The sequence below is a fragment of the Mobula hypostoma genome, chromosome 7 (assembly GCF_963921235.1).
Source record: "Mobula hypostoma chromosome 7, sMobHyp1.1, whole genome shotgun sequence".
Classification (NCBI taxonomy): domain Eukaryota; kingdom Metazoa; phylum Chordata; class Chondrichthyes; order Myliobatiformes; family Myliobatidae; genus Mobula; species Mobula hypostoma.
This window is the reverse complement of record NC_086103.1, coordinates 112,951,508-112,978,113: the sequence shown is the minus strand read 5'-3', so window position 1 is coordinate 112,978,113 and position 26,606 is coordinate 112,951,508. Positions and strand designations below refer to the sequence as shown.

Genomic DNA, 26,606 nt, shown 5'->3' with positions numbered 1-26,606 from the left:
GAATTCGGTGGCTGCTAGCAAGGGGCTAACAAGTCAGTTTTTTGGAGACACCCAGCAAATGGGGATTTCAAGTGCAAAATGCAACATTGTTTTAATCGCACAATGAAAATAGTTGAAAGCCCAATTTATGGGCATGAGTTTTAAAGAACAGAACAGGAAGGCTCTGTGAAAACTTTCTCAAAAATATGATCTAACCACCAGTATTGTTGGTTTAAAAAGACTTTGAAATTAATTATAGTCTTGCACAGTCATGAGGTGTTCTCAAATAATTAAATTGTGAAAGGTGTGCTGACTTTCTCATTTATTTTTCAATTCGCACTTTAAAGTAAACCTACTTTCCACCTGGTTGCACAATTATGCCACAGATCACGCTAACCTACCATTGTCACTTTGCATGAAGGTTAGACTGACTTCTCACAGGATGTCTTCTAATAGAAGTAGTTATGTAGTCTTTGGGTCTGTGGGGCACTGGAACACATGCTATTTACTCTGAAGAAGATATTTAACAATAGCATGGGAAAGTCTCACATCTGTTTATATTGTTAACTGCAGAATTTACTCTGACACTAGGAAAATGTGTAGCAGTCAGTACATAGCACGCTGCACTACTAATCTTAGCAGACTGCAGAGCAGTTATAATAGATCTGACTACAAGCAACTAAAGGCAGCATCGTGATTACATTTATATCCACCAAATCCACTGCTCTTGAACTGCCTGGGAAAGCCATTATATTAAAACCTCACTTGCTTACTATTATAGTCATGGCTAATATTGAGAAAATGCTACAAGCAATGTGCTGCAAGAAATCAGAAAGTAAAGCAGCATCTGAGATCCTAGATCAGCTCCTGCCTCAAATATCCATGCAACAAATGTGCTTCCCTCTTTTGGTACTGAATTACAGATAGGAAGATGGGTGCCATAATTCACAATGAGATAGGAGAAGGAAGGAATAGCAAATAAAGTATTGGAAGTATGTTTTATTTTGAAGCATCCTGCAGCATTTTTAAACATGGGATTCTCTCAATTTTCAGGCTGTCTGCAAGTTTGATTGACAGCTTGGTGTGAAAGACCACAGTAAAGATAGTAAAGTTTTAGTGGTCAGGGTGGCGGGAATGAATTCTAGTGGAAGAGAGATCATGGGACGGACAGCATGTGGTTAAAGTAGCAACATCATGGCTGAAGGACAGCATGATTGCACAGGACTGGTGGACAGATTGGGAGACTTCAGTGACTATGGAATGGATAGGATTTTAGACCATGATTGTTCAACTTTTGGGAAACAACTCTGATCTTCCTGATCTACAAAAACCACAGTAATTTTGTTAATTTAGTCCTACTCCCTTCCTTTTAAATTCAGAATCAGATTCCAATTAATTTATTTATCATACACGCATTGAAACATACACTGAAATGCATCATTTGCATTAACAACCAACACAACCCAAGGGTGTGCTAGGGACAGCTCACAAGTGTTTTGCTCACATTCTAGTATTAGCACAGGAAAATAAAAACTATTCAGAATTCCTTAAGCCTGAATAGTTTAAATCTGTCTATTTAGCCTTCAGTGATTAACCTTACTCCCAGGAGTTGATTAATTACTTAATCTGCATTTCACCACGTCTCACCTGTGTTAAAATGGAAATTGGTGCCTGAGGCATCTTGACTACAATGAAATGAACTCACCAATTTTTGGGATTAAAGTTGCATTTACAACAGCGGCTTCAAATAAAACAGAGGAGTACAGCACAGGAACAGGCCCTTCATCCCATGGTGTTGTGCTGAAGCAATTAAATTAGTAATCAAATAGCCAACTAAACTAATCCCTTCTGCCTACACCGTGCCAATATCCTTCCATTTTCCTCATATTCATGTGCCTATCTAAACACCTCTTAAAAGTTCTTAATGTATCTGCCTCCACCACTTCCCCTGGGACAGCATTCTAGGCCCTCACCATTCTCTGTGTTAAAAACTTGCCCCTCACATCTCCTTTGAACTTAACCCCCTTATCTAAGTGCATATCCTCTGGTTTTAGACATTTCAATCCTGGGGGAGAAAAGATACTACCTGTACACTCTATCTATGCCTCTCAATCTTTTTCCCCCAGCCACTGCTGCTCCAGAGAAAACTCAAGTTTGTTCATCACTTCATTATAGAACACGCTCTTTAATCCAGGCAGCACCCTGATAAACCTCTTCTGCACCCTCTTCAAAGCCTTGACGTTCTTCCTATAATGAGACGACCAGAACTGTATGCCAGTGGTTCCCAACCTTATTCTGATCGTGGCCCTCCTGTGACTTTCATTTACCTCTGTGGCCCCCACTCTCCATTGTGTTCACAAGTTGCTAAACTAATTATTCTAATATACAATCAATATTTATGTTTGAGCAGGTTATAAGTTTTATTATATGTTAAGTATATTGACACAGGTATATATGAAAAATAAAACTATTTCAAAGCTCTGAATAGGATAGGGGCTCAGTGGAACCCCCTACAGGGTGTGAATGGTGATTTGTGCATGGTCAAACAGGAGCAGAGATGACCATTGACGTGCTACACCACACACACACAGGCTAAGCTGTTTTGCGACCTCATTTGCAACATCTAGCTTATTTTACCATTCATTTCATTCAGAGTTCCAATATATCCATTTCTTTTTTTATTTATACTGTATATCTAAGTAATATTCCATTACAAACATTAAACTTATCTTGCCCCATTCAGACAAATATTTTCTTTACAATTTTTTTTACTTGTGGCCCATATGAATTTGGCATGGCCTCCTGGGGAACATATGGCTCACAATGAGAACCACTGCTGTGTGTCTTATGTATTTAATATATCAGTAATATGAGTAATATCAAAGATATTGTTTGATTAATCATTCTTTGATGTTTACATGATGCTTTGCGGGTTATATGCATGAGTGTGTGAAATGCATACGTCATCACGCTACCAATTGATACATACGTGCCTCATTTAAAGCAAAAACTGAAGTTAGACATGCATTCCTGGCTCTCTTGTTTTCCTTTTAGTTAGTATAATGTTTTGGAATTACAAAACAAAACAGTGGCAACAAGGTATTTTTTTAAATCGATCCCAAGACAACTGCCTACCTGTTGAAGCATGGTAAGATGTTTGAGTTTAAAAAAAGCAAATCAGCACATGTTCTTTGGATGAAAAGACACAACTGAGTTTTAAAAAAAGACAGAAAATGGAAGAATTCATGGGTTCATAAGCAGTGAGAATCGGGTGATAATAATCATTTAAAAAAGCTAAAATGGCTGGCAGCTTCGGAAAGATAGACACGTTCCATTACACAACAGATAACTGGATTTTTATACTGAATGAATTAAGTAGTATTTTAAAACAAATGGAATAGCCGATGAGAACCAAGTGCCAATTTTGCTGAAGGCATTGGGTTTAAAGGCAGACAAAATGAGCTTTGTTGATATTGTGAAAGTGATGCAGAAACATTTAGAACTGAAACCATTGTTGATTGCAGAATGCTTCAGGTTTCATAAGCAGGATCAAAAAGAAGGAACGCCCATTTCAGTGTACACGGCTGAATTGAAGAGATTGTCTGAGCATTGTCAGTTCAGTGATGGTTTTAATGATGCATTGAAAGATCATTTTGTTTGAGGAATCTTGCAAGTAAGTCTTCAAAACTGGCTCCTAACTGAAGCACAACCTACTTTTAAAAGAGCAGTTGACATAGCTGTATCAATGGAAACAGCATACAGAGAAGTAATTGAATGGTTACCAGGAGTGAAAGTGTGTGTGAGCAGAATTGCAATGTCCAAATAGAAACTTACCTGTGCCAAACGAATTGTGTTATTGTTGTGACAGGGGCTCACATACATCAGATCAATTCAGATTTAAAGGCGAAACTTGCAGAAAATGCAGCAAAGTAGGACACATACAAAAAGTAAGTAGGATAGACAAAAATAAATAAATTGCACAGGGAAGAGAAAATGATACAAAGTCAAGTTGCAGTTTGAAAAAGAGCACTAATCTGCATGTTGTAAATTTAAAAATCTGATAATGATGATAGTGATACAGGACTGAACAGGCTTCAGATTTACAATGTGGAAACTAAGATTTAAAAAATCAGTTGGGCTTACACCAGAAGTGAACAGCAATTTAATTAAAATGGTATTGGACATTGGCTATCCTGTTTCAGTCATTTCACAAAATGAGTCTGATGGCATTTCAATGAAGCTGAACTGAAGCCTGCAGGTTGAGCTTATATGGACAGCCAGTATTGTGGGCTGAGACAACTACAACTTGATTGGAGATCCATTCACTTATTGCATGCTACATCCCTCCAATAGATTCAACCGAAAATGAATTAAGAAAGGTGCTGAATGGTGCAACAGCTGTGTTCAAGAATGGCATTGGAAAACTCAAAAATATCAAGGATAAAACAGTGTTAAATGAAAATGCCACACCTCAGTTTTACAAAACCCATCCAGTTCCTTATACCATCCATGATAAAGCAGTAGTGAGCTAAATCACATGGTGTCTGAAGGAATTTTTTCCAAGGGTGAGCGGATCCTATGGGCAATGTCAGTGGTCCCTGTAGCCATGAAAAAGGGTTTGTCTGGATTTGTGATTTTACGGTCACCATCAACCCAGTTCTGAAAATTGATCAATACTCTCTGCCCAGAATAGAGGATATCTTTGTAAATATTTCTGGAGTGAAACATTTTAGCAAAGTAGGCTTAGCTGAGGCGTACCAACAGATGGAGATGGAAGAAGAATCCAAAGTATTTTTCACCATAAACACTCACAAAGGGCTTTATCATTATAATATGCTGGTTTTTGGAGTAGCATCTACACCTGGATTCTGGCAGAAAAATATGAACCAAGTGCTGGAAGGCGCCCAGGCACGCAGTGTTACCTGGATGACATCATGGTTACTGGTGAGGATGATAACAAACATCTCCAAGATCTCAAGACAGCGTTAAAATGATTAGAAGATCATGGGCTCAGAGCATGACACAACAAGTTTGAAGTCTTTAAATCAAGCATCACTTACTGTGGTCACACCATTGATGCACCAGTGTGCTGCGAAAACACAAGCAATGGTGGATGGCCCAAGGCCAAAGAACATGTCATAGTTGCAGTCCTTTTTAGGATTTGTCTATTAATATAACGGTTCCTACCAAACCTAGCCACTATGCCAGATTTGGGGAGTAAAATGCTTCAACCTGAATTTGTACGGGAGAGAGTTTATCTTCACCACTAATCACCAGCCAATGGTGTCCATGTTCAGTGCACAGAAGGGTGTTCCACTAACAGCACAGCACCAAATGCAGAGGTGGCTTCTGTTTCTTGGAACATACAATGACATGATCAAATTCAAGAGGACAACTAATCACAGAAATGCTGACAGATTGTCCCCTTTACCCTTGGAAAAGGAAATACCTGAAGAATTGACAAAAGAGGACACTCATCTTGATGTATTCTTTCCAAATCAAATCAAAAGTCTCCCTTTTACAGCAGAGGTGATCCAAAGGTAAACCAGAAAAGACCTCAGTGTCGCAGGTCTACGTGCAATCAAAACTGGCTGGTATGTGCAACAGAAACATCAGCTCCCCCATTTTTAACAGCAACAAGATGAACTTTCCCTTGACTGAGGTTGTCGTATATGGTGATTTTGAGTTGTTGTGCCATCCAAACTGAGCACTAAATTGTTGGATGAGCTACATACCAGTCATCTAGGCAAGGTCAAATTGAAATTATTGGCTTTAAGCTTTGTCTAGTGGCCTGGGATACTGAGCTAGATTAGCAGATCAAGCAGCTTGCCATGCACTGTTCAGGATGTCAAGACATCCAGAAGATGCCAAGAGCAGCATCTCTCCATCCCGGAGAATGCTCTGCATTGCCCTGTAGAGGATTTTGCCCAGATCATTCATGGGCTCAAATTTCTCAGTACTAGTGGATGCAGCTAAGTACAAAGTGGCCAGAAGTGTTGTCAATAGTCTCCACTACAGCCTTGCACACTGTTGAGGTGTTCAGAAGCTTCTTCGCAAGAACTGGTGTTCCAGAACCCTTAGACAATGGACCACAATTTGTTGTGGAACCGTTTCATTCATTCCTGAAAATGATTGGAATAAGGCATTACATCGGCACTGTACCATCCAACTACAAATAGTTATCCAACTAAGATCTTACACTGGAGGAAAGATGACTCCTGTGGGAACAACATCTGTAACAGAGAAGTATAACATCCAACAAGCCAAGTGGTAAAAACAGGAGGGCCAGCATCACAAGAAACTTGAAGAAAAAGTAGGGCAAGAAAAAGACATACGGAGTTGAAATAGAGAAGAGACAGAGAGAAAGAGCGTGAGTGAGAGACAGAAAGGGAAAGGTGTGAAAGCGAGAAGGAACATGAGAAAGAAAAAGAGTGGGATAAAGAAAGAGAAAGAAGCTGTGACCAGGAGAGAAGCAATGATCGAAATAGATTCAAAGAGAAAAGGCAAGAAAAGGAGAAGAAAGGATGTCCAGAGCTTTCAGAATCACTTCATGCTATCCAGGAGTCAACAACTACCATCATTACAGGGTAAGCCCCAGAATGTGAGATTGTTTCACAGCCACACATCTCTCCTGCCAAGAAGAGTGACCTCTCTTGTCAGGAAAGACATCCCACAAGAGTAAGAAATCCTCTGCAGCGATTAAATCTTTAGGCCTGAATGGGACAATTTAAAATTTATTACGATGTGGGTATCTATATAGTAGTTGTTTGACAGAGTATACAGTATATATAGTATATGTATATAAGTCGAGATGTATTCTATATTGAGTCAGACTTTATAGCTAAGCAGGGAGGAGTGTTGTATATTTAATGTTTCAGTAATATTTTAATAACATTGTAATTATTGTTTGATTAAGCATTCTTTATTGTTTACATAAAGCATCGCAGGTTATATGTAAGAGTGAATGAATTGTATACGCATGATGCTACCACTTGATACATGCGTGCCTTGCTTAAAGCAAAATCCAAAGTTAGACTTTCATTCCCAGCTCTCTTGTTCTCCTTTGAATTAGTTTAATGCTTTGGAGTTACAAAACGTAACAGTATGCAATATCCCACATGTGGCCTAACTAGAGTTTTATTAAGTTGCAATATAACTTCCTGACTTTTGAATGCAATGCCTCGATGGTAAAGGCAATCGTACCATATACCATCTTAACTACTGTATCAACCAGTGTAGCCACTATCAGGAAGCTATGAACTTGGTCATTCAAGGTCCCTCTGCTAATCAATACTGTTAAGGGTCTTGCCCTTAACAGTGTACTGTCTCTATACATTTGACCAACCATCTGTTAGTCTTGTGAGACCATGGATCTGCGCCTGGAAAGTCTTCACTCTCCAGGGCGCAGGCCTGGGCAAGGTTGTATGGAAGACCAGCAGTTGCCCATGCTGCAAGTCTCCCCTCCCCACGACACCAATGTTGTCCAAGGGATGGGCATTAGGACCCATACAGCTTGGCACCAGTGTTGTCACAGAGCAATGTGTGATTAAGTGCCCTGCTCAAGGACACAACACGTTCTGTCGGCTGGGGCTCGAACTCACGACCTTCAGGTCGCTAGTCCAATGCCTTAACCACTTGGCCAAGGTGCAACATTTCACATTTGTCCAGTTAAGCTTGATCTGCCATTTCTCCACCCACATCTGCAACTGATCTATATACCACTGTATTCCTTGCCCATCTTCTACGCAATCCACAACACCACCAATCTTTGTATCATACGCAAACTTACTAACCCACCCACCTACAATTTCATCCAGGTCAATTATATACATTACAAACAGCAGAGGTACAGATCCCTGCAGAACACAACTAATCACAGCTAGGACAAGTCCCTTTCACCACTACCCTCTGTCTTCTGCGGGCAAGCCAGTTCTGAATCCAAATGACTAATTCACTGTGGATCTCGTGCATTTTAATCTTCTGGATGAAGAGTGGGAGAAGAGTTTGAACTACTGGTTCACCTAACACTAATACTCTGTTGGAATATTTTAAACAAACTTGAATCCACTAATTGAGGAACCCTTCTCTGGTGAGCTCATCAATTCAGATTTCCTATGCTATCATCCTTGGTGTTTAAAGATTTTTTTTAAAGATTTGCTTTATTTGTCATGTGCAGTTAAACATTGAAACATACAGTGAAATGCATCATTCGCATCAAGTCAAATCATGGGACCACAGGTGTCGCCATGCATCCAACACCACCATAGCATGTCCACAACTTGCTAAATCTAACCCATGGTTACGAAACCATGGGATGTGGCAGGGAACCAGACGACTCCGAGGAAACCCATTCAGTCCTGAAGAGAATGTACCAACTCCTTACAGACAGCTGCGGGAATTGAACCCTGATCAGTGATTGCTGACACTGTCATAATACTATACTACCATATCACCATGCTGATTCAATTACTTTCAATTCATACAGTGCCTATAAAACATATTCACCCCCATCCCCTTCGAAGTTTTCATGTTTTATTGTTTTACAGCATTGAATCACGATGGATTTAAATTTGGCTTTCTTTGACACTGATCGACAGAAAAAGACTATTTCGTGTCAAAGTGATCTAAATTAATTACAAATATAAACCACAAAATAATTGATTGGATAAGTATTCACCCCTCCCCCTTTAATATGACACACCAAATCATCACTGGTGCAGCCAATTGGTTTTAGAAGTCACATAAATGGAGATCTGTTTTTGGAGACCCATGTACAGTCAAGGTGACGGTAGTAAAAATACACCTGTACCTGGAAGGTCCAGGTCTGGTGAGTCAGTATCCTGGCAAAAACTACACCATGAAGGCAAAAGAACACTCCAAGCAACTCAGAGAAAAGGTTATTGAAAAGCACGTCAGGAGATGGATGGATACAAGAAAATTTCCAAGTCACTGAATATCCCTTTGAAAACAGTTAACTCAATCATCAGGTATTGGAAAGAATATGGCGCATCTGTAAATCTGCATATAGCAGGCCATCCTCAAATAATGAGTGACTGTGCAAGAAGGGGTCTATTGAGGGAGACCCCATCATTGGTGTTTGAAAACCAAGAGACCTATGACAATTCTAGAGGAGTTACAAGCTTCAATGGCTCAAATGGGCGAGACTGCGCATACAACAGCAGCCACTCGAGTGCTCCACCAGTCGCAGCTTTATGGGAGAGTGGCAAAGAGAAAGCCACTGTTGAAAAAAATCTCGGCTAGAGTTTGCCAGAAGGCATGTGAGAGACTCCAGAATCAGCTGGAAGAAGGTTCTATGGTCTGATTAAACCAAAATTGAGCTTTTTAGCCATCAGATTCAATGCTATGTTTGGCGTAAGCCAAACACCTCACATAATCAACTGCACACCATCCCTACCATGAAGCGTGGTGGTGTCTGCATCATGTTGTGAGGAGCAGGCCCTGGCAGAATGGGGAAAAATTGCAGTGTCCAGAGGTACAAAGCTGACAGAGAACTATTCACACAACCTCAAGGTTGTAATTGCTGCCAAAGGTGCATCTACCTATTGAATGTTGAAAGGAGATAGATAGGGTGGATGTGGAAAGGATGGTTCCTATAGTGGGCATATCCAGAACTAGAGGGTACAATCTCAAAATTGAGCAATGACCCTTTAGATTAGAGGTAGGGAGGAATTTGTTTAGCCAGAGAGTAGTGAATCTGTGGAATGCTCTGCCACAGACTGCGGTGGAGGCCAGGTCCGTGAGTATATTAAAGGCGGAAGTTGATCGTCTCCTGATCAGTCAGGGCATCGAAGGATACAGTGAAAAGGCAGTTGTGTGGGGTTGAGTGGGATCCAGGATCAGCCATGATGAAATTGCAGAGCAAACTCAATAGACTGAATGGCCTAATTCTCCCTTATATCTTATGGTCTTATCTACCAAATACTGACTTGAAGGGGGTGAATACTTATGCAATCAATTATTTTGAGTTTTATATTTGTAATTAATTTAGATCACTTTGTAGAGATCTGTTTTAACTTTGATAGAAGAGTCTTTCTCTGTTGATCAGTGTCAAAAAAAGGCAAACTAAATCCACTGTGATTCAATATCGTAAAACAATAAAACATGAAAACTTCCAAGGGGGGTGAATACTTTTTATAGGCACTGTAGCAACTGGTCTTTGAGGATGATGCATTAAACAAATGAAGGCATACAAAAGACCTGACAATGGCAAACATTTCTTTAAATCTATAAATTTGATATTGATTAATTTGAGGTTCTTTCAGCTTTCTTAGCTAGCTGAGGAAAGGGCGAGGCATCACAAAGATATCCTTGTCAAAATTTATCATCCAAGCAAAGTCAGTAACCAGATAGACAGCTTCTTCTGACTGGATACATTGCAAAATTAAAAGCTTGTATCAGTTCAATCTGCACTTTTTGTAAAATGATAGCCTCAATCTCCTTCTTCCTGTTTAGATGGTAGTTTATTTCTTTGCTGTTTAGATCTCACTGTCCTCCAATTAGATATCCCATTACATACATCAGGCTATAAGAATATTCAGCTTGAATGAATGGAGAAAGAGGACTCCATAAGTACTCAAGGGTAAACATTTTTAAGAGGAAGGGGTTAATTAAAGCAGTTTGTCAATGAGCCTGCATAAGATCAATGGCTGATTGATATTCTTTTCCTGCAACAATGACTAAACCTCAATAAAAATTAATTGGTTGTGAAGACTTTTAAAATAGCCTAAACTCTTGAAAGGTGCTATATGAACCATCATCATTCTCCTTTGATTGACAGAGATAATTTCTGCAGGTGGGACTAACACTCACAAAATTCGTACTTTAATTACTATAAAACTGAATAAGGAAAGCTTAATTAAAGTGAGATTTAGGAAGGATGTTATGTTTTGTAGCTTCAAAACATTCAATTAATTCAAATGAAGGGAGTCCGAAATGTGAGAGTAACTTCATCTTTACTTTAAGTGAGGTGTGTACATATCACATGGTAGCGTGATGGCGTATGCAATTAACATATTCTTACGTATAACTCATAATGAATTATTTAAAGAACAAGAATGTTTAATCAACCAATATGCAATACAAATTTACTCAAATACTATTGAAATATCAAATACACAACACTCCTCCCTACTTAGCTATGAACTCCAGCTCAACACAGAATGCATCTCAACTATATACACAGTATACTATATAATACAACTACTAACTACAGACATCCACAGCATAGTTATTTTTAAATTGACCTATTCAGGTTTAAAGATTTAATCACTGTGGAGGCTTTCTTATTCTTGTGGGATAATGTTTTTCCTGACGAGGGGTATCCCTCTTCTTGGCAGGTGAGACTTCTGGCTGTTAAAACTATCTCAGGTTCTGGGGCCTCCTCCATGGCGGCTGTAGCAGCTGACTCTGAGACTGTAGGAATTGGTTCTAATAGCTCTGGACACTTTTCTTCCCCTTTTCTTTCTCTAGATCTACTTCAATCCCTTTCTTTTTCTTTCTCTCTTTCACACCTTTCTCTTCCTCATTCACATTTTTCTCTCCATCTCTTCTCCCTTATTTTCTTCTAGTTTGTGTATCTTGATCTTGGGAAGGTAACCTTTAGTTCACTGGAGCATTCTCTTATTGATCTTTCTATTGCTCCCCTGAAGATATGATCTCTCCTCTTGGTTTCCTCATCCACATCATCTGACAACCCCTCTGTTTTCGGATCTCCATTAACTCCTTTCTTTATGGCCTTCCATTCATCCAGCTGGGCTTTGGTCTTTTCATCTACTTATAGAAGCAGATTTTTGTCTCCCACTTGAAGTTCATGCAGTAACCTTAACACACGACAAGTAGATTCTGGATCTTTATATTCACAAAAGCCGAATACTTGCAACTTTCCTGAACCTCCTTGAACTTTTTTCCAGCTTAAAACCAAGCCACATTTTGCAAATAACTGCCTGATTAACATATCAGAAGTTTTCTCAGATATGTTGATGACAAAATCTGTTGTAGTCGGACCGCTGCTTTCGTCACTTTCACGATTCCTCTAAGCAGCAGGGCCTTCCTTGGTCCAATATGCTTTCCAACCAGAGGCATGGAGGTTGGCACCAACACCTATTTGTTCTCTGTTGGGCAACGGATCACAGTGTTTGGCATGGAAACAGTTGTGGCATCAGCCAACACATTTCTTAATTCACGTTCTGTTGGCTTTACAGGTGGGGTTATGGCATGCAAATGGTGGATGGATCTCCATTCAAGTTGTAGTTTTCTCAGTCAATCATATCCCCACAATTCTGGTCCTCCTGTTTTTAAAACTAACGAGCTTAATGTGACTTGTTGGTTGTTGTATTTCACAAGTACAAATGTCATTCCCACAGGATTAATCTTTTCTCCAGTACAAGTTCTTAGTTGAATATCTGCAGACTTCAGTTTAGTATCTTTGAAGTACCAAACTCATTTTGTGGAATGAGTGATCCAGTGTCCAAATCCATTTTAATTAACTTGCATTCACTTCTGGTGAAAGCCACATGTGTTGCTTTGTCTCCTGTTTGTTTCCAAAGTGTAAATCTCAAGGCTACTCAGTCCTGGTTCACTCTTATCATTATCAAATTTTTCTTCAAAATCCTGCAGATTAGTGTTTTTTTTTAAAACTGTATTTTCTCTTCCCTGTGTATACTATTTACTTTTGTCGACCTGTCATGTTTTCTGTATTTGTCCTATTCTGTTGTATATTCTGCTTTTAAACCTGCATTTGTTTACTGTATGTGAGCCTCTACAAGAACCATAACACTATTTGTTTGGCCACACACATCAAAGTTGCTGGTGAATGCAGCAGGCCAGGCAACATCTCTAGGAAGAGGTACAGTCGACGTTTCGTCAGGACTAACTGAAGGAAGAGCTAGTAAGAGATTTGAAAGTGGGAGGGGGAGGGGGATGGGGAGATCCAAAATGATAGGAGAAGACAGGAGGGGGAAGGATGGAGCCAAGAGCTGGACAGTTGATTGGCAAAGGGATATGAGAGGATCATGGGACAGGAGGCCCAGGGAGAAGGAAAGGGGGGAGTGGGGGAAAACCCAGAGGATGGGCAAGGGGTATAGTCAGAGGGACAGAGGAAGAAAAAGGTGAGAGAGAGAAAGAATGTGTGTATATAAATAAATAACGGATGGGGTACGAGGGGGAGGTGGGGCATTAGCGGAAGTTTGAGAAGTCAATGTTCATGCCATCAGGTTGGAGGCTACCCAGACGGAATATAAGGTGTTGTTCCTCCAACCTAAGTGTGGCTTCATCTTTACAGTAGAGGAGGCCGTGGATGGACATATCAGAATGGGAATGGGATGTGGAATTAAAATGTGTGGCCACTGAGAGATCCTGCTTTCTCTGGCGGACAGAGCGTAGGTGTTCAGCAAAACAATCTCCCAGTCTGCGTTGGGTCTCGCCAATATATAGAAGGCCACATCAGGAGCACTGGACGCAGTATATCACCCCAGCCGACTCACAGATGAAGGGTCGCCTCACCGGGAAGGACTGTCTGGGGCCCTGAATGGTGGTAAGGGAGGAAGTGTAAGGGCATGTGTAGCACTTGTTCCGCTTACACGGATAAGTGCCAGGAGGGAGATCAGTGGGGAGGGATGGGGGGATGAATGGACAAGGGAGTCGCGTAGGGAGCGATCCCTGCAGATCGACTGTACCTCTTCCTAGAGATGCTGCCTGGCCTGCTTCGTTCACCAGCAACTTTGATGTGTGTTGCGTGAATTTCCAGCATCTGCAGAATTCCTCGTATTTGTTTGGCCAGGCTGGTTTCTGTTTAGTCATTGAAATTTTGTTCACACTCACTTTCATTCCTCACTACTACACTCAATTACTTCTCTGTCCGCTGATTCTATTGATAGTGATTTTAACTGTTGTTTTAAATGTGAGTTCTACTTCAGGTAGAAGCCATTTTGAATGCATTCTTGTAAGATTCCACAGACTAAACAATCTCTTAGTGTATCACTGAGTCCATTACCAAACTGACAAAGCTCAAACAATCTCTTCAATTCAGCTATGTACACTGAAATTGACTTACCTTCTTTTAGATTCCGCTTATGAAACCTAAACCATTCCGCAATCAACAATGGCTTTGGTTCTAAGTGTTCCTGAGTTCCTTTGACAATATCAGGAAAGCTTAATTGTGATGGTTTGGTAGGAGCAGTTATACCTCGAAGCAATCTTACACTTAGCAAAATTGGCACTTGCTTCTTATTGGCTATTTCATTCTGTCAAATTATTGTTCCATTCATTCAGTATACAGGAGCCAATAACCTGTTGTATAATTAAACTCATCAATCTTTCCGCTGTATCCAGTCATCTCTGATTTTTTTTCCAATGATTATTATTACCCAGTACTCACTCTTCTTGAACCCTGAATTCTTCTGCTTTCTTATTTTTTTTTAAACTCAATCCTGTCTTCTCTTCCAAAGAATATGTGCTGTACTGCTTCTTCCAGACTCTATTATCCCACTGCATGTTCTGGACTGCATTTCACTCAACGTTCCTCTGTCTTTTTATTTATTTTGAACGTTTTGCTGCACTTTCAGCAGGTCTGTAGCTATCTCGGGTTCTTTTTGAAATCCTATCCTCTTCACTAATGTTATGTTTTGTAACTTAATAAATATTAAATTAATTCAAAGGAAGATGGAATTCTGAAATACAGGTGTAAGTAGATCTTTACTGTTGGGTATCTGCCATAATATGAAAGAAAGTCTCATAGCCAGAATTTGAGGCCATCAAAATTCTTGGATTGTAATACATTTGCAGGTTAGTGTAAGGGTTCATAATGCTCATAAGTATGCTTACCTGGTACCGTGTTGGTGGATTTCTGACATTATGTAAACTGTTAGTTTCAGAACTTTGAATACTTGACTGTTTGCAGTGTTTGAGCTGGGGAGAGAAAATGAACAAGTCTGGATATAGCATAATGTTTGCCAGATATATTAACTGGAGATTTTGGCACCTAGAATCTACACACAGCACTTGCTAACTCAAAACTCGATGGAGATACTATTTGAAGACAAGTTGTAATACTATGAAAAAAATCTAGTTGTTGAATGTTGCTTTCAAATATTAAGATAAAAATATCTATTTTCCCCCAATTGTTTTATTACATTCAAGGATGCATTTATCTTCCACTGCCAGTACTGTAGCCCTTGTAGTGATGGTTCTCCAGCAACAATATTTGGTAGGGAAAGCCAACCCTTGACACGGTGATGACAAAGCAACATTGATTTACAGTATGTTCTAAACATCTGCCACATTTTCCATGTAGAAGTTTTTCATAATCATGCTTGGCATGTTTAGTTACAAGTTTAATTTATTCTTGCTAGTCCTTTACTGACCAATCAAAAGCAATATATTCCCTATATTTATCTCATCAGCTCCCCTTAAGACCTTGAAAACTTTGATAAAATAACTGCTTGCATAGCAGGAAATTCAGTTTTAGTTTGTGTAATCATTCCATGTTTTTTAATTGTAGATTTCTGTCCAGTAAATCTACATTCAGTGGCCACTTAATTATGTACATCTGCTCATTAATGCAAATATTTAATCAGCCAATCATGTGACAACAACTCAGTGCACAAGACCATGCAGACATGGTCAATAAGTATTGTTGTTCAGACCAAATATCAGAATGGGGAAGAAATATGATAGAAGTGACAAGGTTGCCAGATTGGGTGGTTTGAGTATCTCAGAAACTGCTGGTCTCCTGTGATGTTCACACACAGCAGTCTCTAGAGATTAGAGATTCTTTAGAATACTTAGCCAACAATGTATAGATGTAATTACTATAGTGATTAATGGGGTATTGCTCTTTCTTAAGTTTTGGAGATTACAGTGAATATTGAAAACTGCATGAGAATAAATGGATTGATGTACAATAAAGTAACCCTTTGGTATAATGAGACAAGTTATTTATTAAATTTACCAGAGAAGTCATTCAAAGTTCAATAAACACTTATTATCAAAGTTTGTATATATTATACAACCTTGAGCTTCCTCTCCTTACAGGCAGCCACAAAACAAAGAAACCGAAAAGAACCCATTTAAAAAGTCCATCAAATATTCAATGCACAGAGAGAGAAAAAACAAATTGTGCAAACAATAAAAGTTAACAAATAGCTTCAGAAACTGAACTTTTATGAAAGACACAAAGCCAGGCATCACTTCAGCTGCAACAGGCCACAGCCTCAGTTCATCATAAGGCCGAGAAAACATTGTGAGACCACAGATGCCAAGCCAGGCATCACTGCATTCCAAAATCTCAGTTCAGCGCAGAGCTGAATAAACATCACAACCCCTGCCTCGCTTCTGGTCCCAACACCCTGACCTTTCTGATTCGATCAGACATCAGGACTTTTCTTGCTCTCAGGGATGCCTCTGCTTGAACCCCGCCTCCACCTTCACTTGCCTCAACCAGGCCTCCCATGCACATTCGCCTCTGCTTTCCTCAACCATTTCTGCTGCCGCCATCACTCATCTCTCCATAATTAATGGTGATCGTTATTAATGAAGTGCCATTAATAAGGTATTTAGTAGCTTTCTTTCTTTTGGTTTTGCCACCAATAAGTAGTTGCTGGGCATCACCAGCCCCATCTTAAACCGGGGCTCATCAGTACCTAGGCAATATAATACTAAATTGTCGAGTCTATATATTATAGTGGTGCAGTCAAAATGATTAGAAAAGTAGGTTTACCTTTAGTTATTTGTAGCTTTTGATAATGTGCATACATGACTTGCAAATAATTATTTGTATAATCATAAGCATGTAAATAGGATGATACACATTGCTGACTACCAGGAGAGGTTGCTGAAGGTTTGATAGTTTCGGGAGAAGGTTTATAAAGAGGGTCAGAGAAGAAAATGATTTTTTTTTTAAATGGATGTTAATTGCCATCAACAAGATGCCTTCAGTCTACAGCAAACTATCATGCACCTTCTTCCACAGTCATTCTTTTCATTCTCTGCATCTCTCCATATTCTCTGCCAGATTATACGCACTTACTCCGTTCTCTCAATTCTAAAAAAAATGGTCCATTAGCTCTGTCTTGTCCTCCATAAATACCTCCTGACCTACCGAGCATGTCCAGCATTCTCTGATGCTAGCTGAGTGTTAACCATCGATAAGGGATATTTGTAAAGAAACCTCCACGTTGTTATCTGCCCTACTAAATAGTAATATAGAAGAACCTACAAATGCTAATGCTACAACTGCTTTCTCCAATTTAGTGATTGTAATGAGTTCTTGCTCTGATTAAATATTAGTATCCTTTTGGCATCCAACATCATTTTCCTTTTTTCTACTCTAAATAGCATTACAGATATTTCATATGTCTACTTTTTCCTTACTTTGTAAAATGGTATCATATTCAGTTGAGTTGTTTGTAAGGTCTTCCCAACATGACTGTAAAAACTATTTTTTTGTTTTGCTTTTAAGTTTCTTTTGCTGTAACTCTTGCTTTTGATTTGTCACTTTGTATTGCCAGTTTGTGTTCCAATTTAGTCCTGCAAATTTATTTTTTTCTTCGTTTATATGCTACTTCAGATGGTAGTTTCCTTGCCTCATTTTTATTGAGCACATATTATCAAACATTTTTTTAATTAAAAAATCCATTAAATGCTTTAATTGCCAAACTTATACCTTTGCCGTCTCTGCATTTTCTTGGCACTGTCCTCTGCTACATCTCCAAAGATTCGGTAGAAACTTCTTAATTCTCAATAGAAGATAAAAGAAGGCCTTTGGACTTGGCACCAAGTTAAAAGGCACTGCAAGTGTCCGTCCTTCTTCAAAATAGGAAATCCATAGTTTGGCTCTGGCAAACTTCCATTCCACATCAGCATCATTCTTCAAAATCAAGAAAATATGATAATTTACCATAAAGAAAAATACAAGCATTCATCTGTGTCACAAGTAAAAAGCATAAAACATCAGCAATTCCCTGACACTAACAGTTTTCACTTAGCAATTATTATTTCCAGCCCATACACATGACATTATTATTCCTATATGGTCACATCCCACTACAGTCCACATATAGCAATTGATTTCCACCTCCTGCATCAGCCAAGGATACCGTGATGGATGTAACAAAATGTATGTAAATACAGTACATCAGGAACATAATTAAAATCTGTAATGACAGATATGTCATCAAACTTCCTTTATGGTTATTTATAGTTTGCTTCTGAGTTCTCCCATTTTGTGTGTGTCTGATATCTTCACTCCAACCTTTGAGCTCCCCTTTCAGACCCCATCCTGCATTTCTGCTTTTGCATCAGTTAAATTCTTGTGATCCTGCCCTGGTCATTTTTTCACCCATTTTGTTGCTGTTCTTCTGCTAAAATTATTTGTAAGGTGCTGCAGTGATTTGCATTGTCAAACTGGGCAGATGGTGGCAGTATCTTTCAATGAAAATATTATCTTCTAATTTAATATCAGATTAGAATATTAGATTATTCTAATCTAATATCAGAATATTATATCAATGTTCGGGATGCAAAGGGTTGTAGTGATCTTGACAGCAAGAGCTTCAGAATACTTGGCAGCAGTTCCTGAACGACAAAGCTTGCAGAAATCAAGTACAGTTGCTCTAGACCAAAGCAGCTTCCACAGATAAACTGGGATGAATCAGTGACTTGGCTAGGCTGCCAGGCACAGCCATCTTCACCAATGCCCCCTCTCCAGCCGCCTTCTTGTAGGACCAAAGCAACACTCACAAATGCTGGATGAACTCAGCAGGCCGGCCAGCATCTACGGAAAAGAGCAAAGAATCGACGTTTCAGGCCGAGCCCCATCATCGGGACTGGAATGAAAGATGAGAAGTCAGAGTAAGAAGGTGGGTGGAGTGAAGGAAGAAGTACGAGATGGTGGGCGATAGACAAAACTGGGCGAGGGAGCGAAGTAAAGGGGTGGAAGGTGATTGGTGAAAGAGATACAGGGGAAATCTGATAGGAGAGGATAGAGGACCATGCAAGGAAAGGGAGGAGGAGGAGCACTGGAGGGAGGTGATGGGCAGGTAACGAGACAAGGTGAGAGCGAGAAACAGTAATGATGGAATGGTGAAGGAAGTGGGGTAGTTACATGAAGTTCAAGTTGGAAGCTACCCAGATGGAATACAAGGTATTGCTCCTCCAACCTGAGCGTGGCCTCATTGGGGCAGTAGAAGAGGCCATGGACTAACGTGTCGGAATAGAAATGGGAAGTGGAATTGGAATGGCTGGCACCTGGGAGATCTCACTTTTTCTGGCGGATGGAGCATTAAGTGCTCAGCCAATTGGTCTCGCAATTAAAACGGGATCACCTGGTAGCCAGACATTTCAATACCCCCTCCTCCAGCCCTTCATCTACCAATCAACTTCCCAGCTCTTTGCTTCACCCAGCATTAGAGACCACCTGGCCTGCTGAGTTCCTCCTGCATTTTTTGTGTGTTGCTTTGGATTTCCAGCATCTACAGGTTTTATCCTGTTTCTTATAGGACCAGCTGAGGTTGTGACTGTCTGCTAGAGCCATCACAGCTGTTCCCCCATCCAAAGGAAAGTTGCAAGAACAAAGAGTAGACTGTGGGTGGCACTAATAAACAAGAAATAGGCAATTTGAATGCTGAAAAGGTTTCAGTGACCTAAAATTTATCTACACTATAATCAAGGCAGGTGGCCAGGAAATGTACTTAGTTGGTAATGTCAGGAAGGAATTAAAGCTTGCACAAGGGCTTCATTGGGAGATGAACTGGGACTAGGTAATGTTATGCAAGATAAACCAGGTGATCTTAGTTATGGAACAGAAATGTAATTGGTAGTTCAGCTCAAGTTCAGATTGACAGGCATGCAGAAAGCATTTGGTATACTTTCAAACTTCAATATTTAACATTGAGCAGTTTAAAAACACCCAGTCTGTAATATCAGTTCTATTTCTCCCACCACAAATGCACTAAGTTTTCCAATGTTCTCTCTTTTTATCCAGATCACCAAAATAAGTAGGATTTCCCTTCTCCAGCTACAAAATTCTTTGGAGACACAAGAGACTGCAGATACAGGGATCTGGAGCAATATTGAGCTCCTGAAGGAACTCAGTGGATCAGGCACTGTCAAGAGAAAATCTGCAGATGGCAGCATCTGTGGGAAAAAAGGACAGTTAACGTTTCGGGCCAAGACCCTTCAGCAGGACTGGAGAAAAAAAGATGAGTAGATTTAAAAGGTGGGGAAGAGGAAAGAGAAACACAAGTTGGCAGGTGAAACCAGGAGGGGGAATGATGAAGTAAAGAGCTGGGAAATTGATTGGTGAAAAAAATACAGAGCTAGAGAAGGGTGAGTCCAATAGGAGAGAACAGAGGACATGGAAGGAAGAAAAACAGGGAAGAGCACCAGAGGGAGGTGGTGGGCAGGCAAAGAGATATGGTGAGAGAGGGAATGGTGAAGGGGTGGGGGGCCTTTACAAGAAATTCAAGAAATCGATGTCAATGCCATCATGTTGAAGGTTACCCAGATGGAATATAAGGTGTTGCTCCTCCAACCTGAGTGTGGCCTCATTGCGACAGTAGAGGAGGCCGTGGACTGTCATGTCGGAATGGGAATGGGGAGTGGAATAAAATGGCTGGCCACTGGGAGATCCTGCTTCTTCTGGCGGATGGAACATAAGTGCTTGGTGAAATGGTCTCCCAATCTACATCCGGTCTTACCGATATACAAGATGCCACACCGGCAGCTCCAGACACTGTATATGACCCCAACCGACTCACAGTTGAAGTGTCACCTCACCTGGAAAGACTGCTTGGGGTCCTGAATGGTTGTAAGGGAGGAGGTGTAGGAGCAGGTGTAGCACTTATTCCACTTGCAAAGATAAGTTCCAGGAGGGAGATCAGTGGGGAGGGACAAATGGACAAGGGGGTCATGTAAGGAGCAATCCCTGCGGAAAGCAGAAAGTGGGGAAGAGGGGAACATGTGCTTGGTAGTGGGATCCCAATGGAGATAGTGGAAGTTCCAGAGAATTTTGAGCTGGATACGGAAGCTGGTGGGATGGTAGGTGTGGACAAGAGGAACCCTGTCCCTGGTTGGGTGGCAGGAGGATGGGGTAAGTGCAGACTTGTGTAAAATGGAAGAGATATAGTTGAGGGCAGCATTGATGGTGGAGGAAGGAAAATCCTCCTTCGTTCTAGAATGAAAAGTCGCATCCTAAGAGCATATGTGGTGGAGATGGAGGAATTGAGGCATTTTTGCAAGTAACAAGGTGGGAAGTGGTATAGTCCAAGTAGATTTGAGAGTCCATAGGTTAAAAATAGACATCAGGGGTGTATGGGGTGTCAGGGAGGGGTAGCACCTCTGGTGGGGGAACATGTCGCGTCCTTTTCAGGGCGGTTAGTCCACCTTTGGTCCCCACCTGGCACTCAGCTCTCACCTGTGGCTCCCCGTAGCTGTTTGCATGCGACAGCAGCCACACCCCGGGCAACGGCTTCGACAAGCCGGCTAAACCAGGTGAGAGTAGCCGACGGGTCTCAAACCCTCGGTGAGATAGGGAGTTGTCTAACCCAGCAGGTGAAGACAGACTCCGGCGGATTGAGTGGACGAGACCTATGGAAGGTCCAACAGTCACGAAGGCGGTCTCTGCAAGCGTCGTGGAACGTGTAGAACAGGACAAGACACAGAAGACGTCCTGGTCATCCACTGCGCCTAGTCCCATCTCCAGCCGTCTAGACTCTGTCTTGCCACTGGATCCAGATGGGAATTGGGAAGAGAGAGTGAGGCTGACGCTGCGCAACTCTCCCTCACTTAAATCCAAATCATGCGCTAGTCTCGACACCATCAATAATGGTGTCCAGGTCCTCATCGACGTCAACGATGGACGAACAACCAATAGACATCAGTAGATAAACCGTCTCCAGAGATAGAGACAGTGAGATCGAGAAGTGGAGGGAGGTGTCAGAAATGAACCAGGTCAATTTGAGGGCAGGGTGGAAGTTGGAGGCAAAGTTGATGAAGTCGACGAGTTCAGCATGTTTGTAGGGAGCAGCACCAATGCAAACATCGATGTAGCGTAGGAAAAGTGGAGGATGGGCACCAGTGTAGGCTTGGAACATAGACTGTTCCATGTAGCTGACAAAAAGATAGGCATAGCTGGGACCCATGCGAGTGCCCATGGCTACACCTTTTGTTTGAAGGAAGTAGGAGGAGCCAAAGGAGAAATTATTAAGAGTGAGGACAAGTTCCTCTAGACAGAGAAGAGTGGTGGTGGGTATCCAGAAAGAAACAGGGATGTAAATGGAGTTGTATTTCCTGAAGAGGAAACAGTTAAGGTGTAAACTAATCAAATAATGCATGGAATTGAAAAAGCAGATAACAGGTTTAACCCTAAAATGAGTAAATGCAGAACTGCATTGAAATTAGAAATAAGACTTGTGTAAAAATAAAACAGGAAAATTGTTGTGTATAAACATTTCAGTAATATTGATTGATTAAGCATTCCTTGTTGTTTACATAATTGATTATTGGTTATATGTAAAAGTACATGAATGACATATGTCATTATGCCACCATATCATATGTGCATGCCTCACTAAAGAAAATCTTAGTGTACGCATGCTCCTGGGCTCCAGTGTTTTACTACCAATTAGTTTTTGGAGTTAAAAAACATAACATGTGAGGTGCTACGTTTTGGTAGGACTATTCAAAATAGGACATACATGGTAAATGGTAGGGCATTGACGAATGCTGTAGAACAGAGGGATCTAGGAATAATGGTGCATAGTTCCCTGAAGGTGGACTCTCATGTGGATAGGGTGGTGAAGAAAGCTTTTGGTATGCTGGCCTTTATTAATCAGAGCATTGCGTATAGGAGTTGGGTTGTAATGTTGAAATTGTATAGGACATTGGTAAAGCCAAATTTGGAGTATTGTGTACAGTTCTGGTCACCGAATTATAGGAAAGATGTCAATAAAATTGAGACAGTACAGAGGAGGTTTACTAAAATGTTGCCTGGGTTTCATCTCCTAAGTTACAGAGAAAGGTTGAACAAGTTAGGTCTTTATTCTTTGGAGTGTAGAAGGTTGAGGGGGGACTTGACAGAGGTGTTTAAAATTATGAGGGGGACAGATAGAGTTGACGTGGATAGTCTTTTTCCATTGAGAGTGGGGAAGATTCAAACAAGAGGACATGAGTTGAGAGTTAAAGGACAAAAGTTTAGGGGTAACATGAGGGGGAACTTCTTTACTCAGAGAGTGGTAGCTGTGTGGAATGAGCTTCTAGCAGAAGTGGTTGAGTTCGATGTTGTCGTTTAAAGTTAAATTGGATAGATATATGGACAGGAAAGGAATGGAGGGTTATGGGCTGAGTGCAGGTCGGTGGGACTAGGTGAGAGTAAGAATTCGGCACGGACTAGAAGGGCCAAGATGGCCTGTTTCCGTGCTGTAATTGTTATATGGTTATAACAAGTATGTTTTAAAATTAACCCAAGATGACTACCTACCTGTTGAAGTGCAGCAAGATGTTTGAGTTTCAAAAAAAGTGCAGCAATTTTTTATCTTTGGAAAGGGAGCAGACGATCAAGTTAATAAAAAGGCAAGGCAAAACAAAGTGGTTGACATTCATGGGTTCATAAACAGTGAGTAACATGTGATAATAATAGTAAGTAAGAAACAAAAATCTGGCTACATCAGAAAGATAGATACATCTGATTGCACAGAAGACAACAGGCTGATAGAAACTGAATGATCTGAATAAATTGCTGAGTGTAATATGCAGAAAAGTACACAGTTTGTTTAGAAGTTTGACTACTCAAAGCAAACTTGCTGAAATCAGCTTTGCTGATATTGTGAAATTAATGCAGGAACATTTAGAGCTGAAACTGTTGTTGATTGCAGGCAACTTTTAGTTTCATAAGAGAAATCAAAAGGAAAGGGAATCTATTTCAGCTTACAGTGCGTGGCTGAATTCAAGAGATTGGCGAAGCATTGTCAGTTCAGTGATGGGCTTGATGTACTGAGAGATCATTTAGTTTGTGGAATCCTATAAGATAACATTCAAAAACGGCTTTTAACTGAAGCACAACTCAAAAGAGCTGTTGAAATAGCTGTATTGATGGAAACAGCAGCCTGAAATGTGATTGACTTGCAGTCAGGAATGAAAGTGAGTGTGAACAAAATTGCAATGTCTAAACAGAAACCTGTCTAGCCAAATAAATTGTGATACTTTTGTGACAGGGGCTCACATACACCAGGTCAATGCAGATTTAAGGATGGAACTTGCAGGAAGTGCAACAAAGTAGGAAACATACAAAGAGCATTTTCAGCAGACAAAAATAAATGGACTTCACAGGGAAGAGAGAAAAAGATAAAAAGTCAATTTTCAGTTTCAAAGCGAATGAATCTGCATGCTGTTGATGAAAAGCTGGTAATGATGAGAGTGACACAGGCCTTCAGAATTACAATGTGAAATCTAACCAGAGTCAAGAAATATGGCTTCCACCAGAAGTGAATAGCAAATTAATTAAAATGGAATTGGACACTGGCTTGGCTGTTTCAGTCATTCCACAAAATGAGTTTGAATGACAGTTCAAAGATACTGAAGTGAAGCCTGCAGATATCCAACTAAGAACTTATACTGGAGAAAAGGTAACTCCTGCAGGAATGACATTGTAACAGTGAAATACAAAAATGAATGAACCACATTGGCTTGCATGCATTTAAAGTAGGTGGGCCAGCATTGTGGAGCCATAATTAGCTGAGACAACTACAAACTAACTGGATGTTCAGCCACCATTTTCATGCCACATCCCCTGCAACAGAGTCAACTGAGAGAGAATTAAGAAAGGTACTGGATGAAGCAATAACAATGTTCAAGGATGGCGTCGGAAAACTCAGAAATATCAAGGATAAGATACTGTTCAATGAAAATGCCACACCCAAGTTTTACAAAGCATGAGTGTTCTTTATACCATCAGAGATAAATTAGCCACTGAGCTAGATCACATGGACATCGAAGGAATTCATTCCAAGGTTCAGTGGAGCCCACAGGCAATGACAGTGATACCAGTAGCCAAGAAAAATGGGGTCTGTCAGAATCTGTGGCAATTTTAAGGTCACCATAAATCCAGTACTGAAATTAGATCAATATCCTCTGCCTACAATAGAAGATATTTTTGCTGAAATGTTACCCCCCAGAAAGGTTTGCAAAGTGAACTTAGCAGAGAGCTACCTACAGATGGAGATGGAAGAAGAGTCCAAAGTGTTTCTCACCACTAACACTCACAAAGGGCTTTATCACTATAATAGGCTTATTTATGGAGTAGCATCTGCACTCTGGCAGAAAACAATGGACCAAGTACTGAAAGGCTGCCAAGGACACTCTGTGTTATCTGGATGACATCACTGTTACCAGTGAGGATAACGAAGACAATCTCCAAAATCTCAAGACAGTGCTGAAAGGATTAGATTATTATGGGCTCGGAGTATGGCACAACAAGTGTGAAGTCTTTAAACCAAGCATCACTTACTGTGGTCACACCATTGACACACCAGCATCACACAAGTATGCTGAGAAAATGCGAGCAGTGGTGGATCTGAGAGCTAAAGTGTTGGAGGAGCTATATGCTGGTCATCCAGGCAACATCATAATGAAAGCGTTGGCTCAAAGCTTTGTATGATGGTCTGGAATAGGTCAGCAGATTGAGCAGCTTCTCATGCACTGTTTGGGATGCTAATACATCCAGAAGGTGCCAAGAGCAGTGCCTCTCCATCCCCAGGAATGACCTACATTTTCCTGCCAAACCATTTTGTGGGATCGTTCATGGGCTCAAATTTCTTGGTAGTAGTGGATGAAGCTGAAGTACAACATGGGCATACGTGTTCTCAATAGCCTCTACTACAGTCTTGCACGTAGCTGATGTGTTCAGAAGCCACTTCTCAAGGTCTGGTGATGCAGAATCCTTAGTCAGTGACAATAGACCACAGTTTATTGTGGAACAGTTTCAGTGGTTCCTGAAAATGAATGGAATATCATTGCATCTGCACCATACCGACCAACTACAAATTGCTTAGCAGAAAAGTTTGTCCAGAGTCTAAAGAACACATTGCAAGTAACGTCAGCAGAACACAATACACTGAAACTGAATCAGAAGCTCGCCAATTTTCTCCTTGCATATTGCAATGCAACAGACTCCACAACCAACAACTCACCAGTTATGCTCTTCCTGGATTGTTCCTTGTGCTCGCACTTGGATCTCCTCAAACCTAATCTCAGAAAGTGTATGCAGGACAAACTGAGGATTCCTCAAATAAGGAGGTTTGATGTTTCACTCCTGGAGAAGCAGTCCTGATGAGGGACTACAGAGGTGATCAAAAATGGGTACATGGAAAGATTAAGGACAGAACTAGAACACTCTCCTACACAGAGTAGATTGCGTCTGATGTCATCTGGAGATGACACGTCAATCAGTTGAGGAGAGCAGAGTCAATTATTAAAGAAAAAAGGTGTCCAGAGGTACGGCCGGGAGAGAAGCAAGGATTAAAGTAAATCCAGAGAGGAAAGCTGAGAAAAGAAGAAGAATGACATCCATAGTTGTCAGAACCACTTCCTGCAGGACTAGAGTGAACTCCTACAAC

At 40.6% G+C, this 26,606-nt stretch overlaps 1 protein-coding gene across 5 annotated transcripts in view; it reads right to left on the bottom strand.

Moving 5' to 3' along the window:
• LOC134348997 (short transient receptor potential channel 6-like) overlaps window positions 1-26,606 on the bottom strand; it is a 120,569-nt gene that overhangs the window by 4,242 nt on the left and 89,721 nt on the right. For 2 of the 5 annotated variants that reach the window (XM_063052825.1, XM_063052829.1), the window contains 3 exons: window positions 17,666-17,863; window positions 16,317-16,343; window positions 14,821-14,904 (listed from right to left, as the gene is read on the bottom strand). In XM_063052825.1, coding sequence (XP_062908895.1) covers window positions 14,821-14,904; window positions 16,317-16,343; window positions 17,666-17,863 — 309 coding nt within the window. Of the gene's footprint in view, window positions 1-14,820; window positions 14,905-16,316; window positions 16,344-17,477; window positions 17,524-17,659; window positions 17,864-26,606 lie in introns of all 5 variants that reach the window. The other 3 variants (XM_063052827.1, XM_063052830.1, XM_063052828.1) reach the window with 3 other exon arrangements.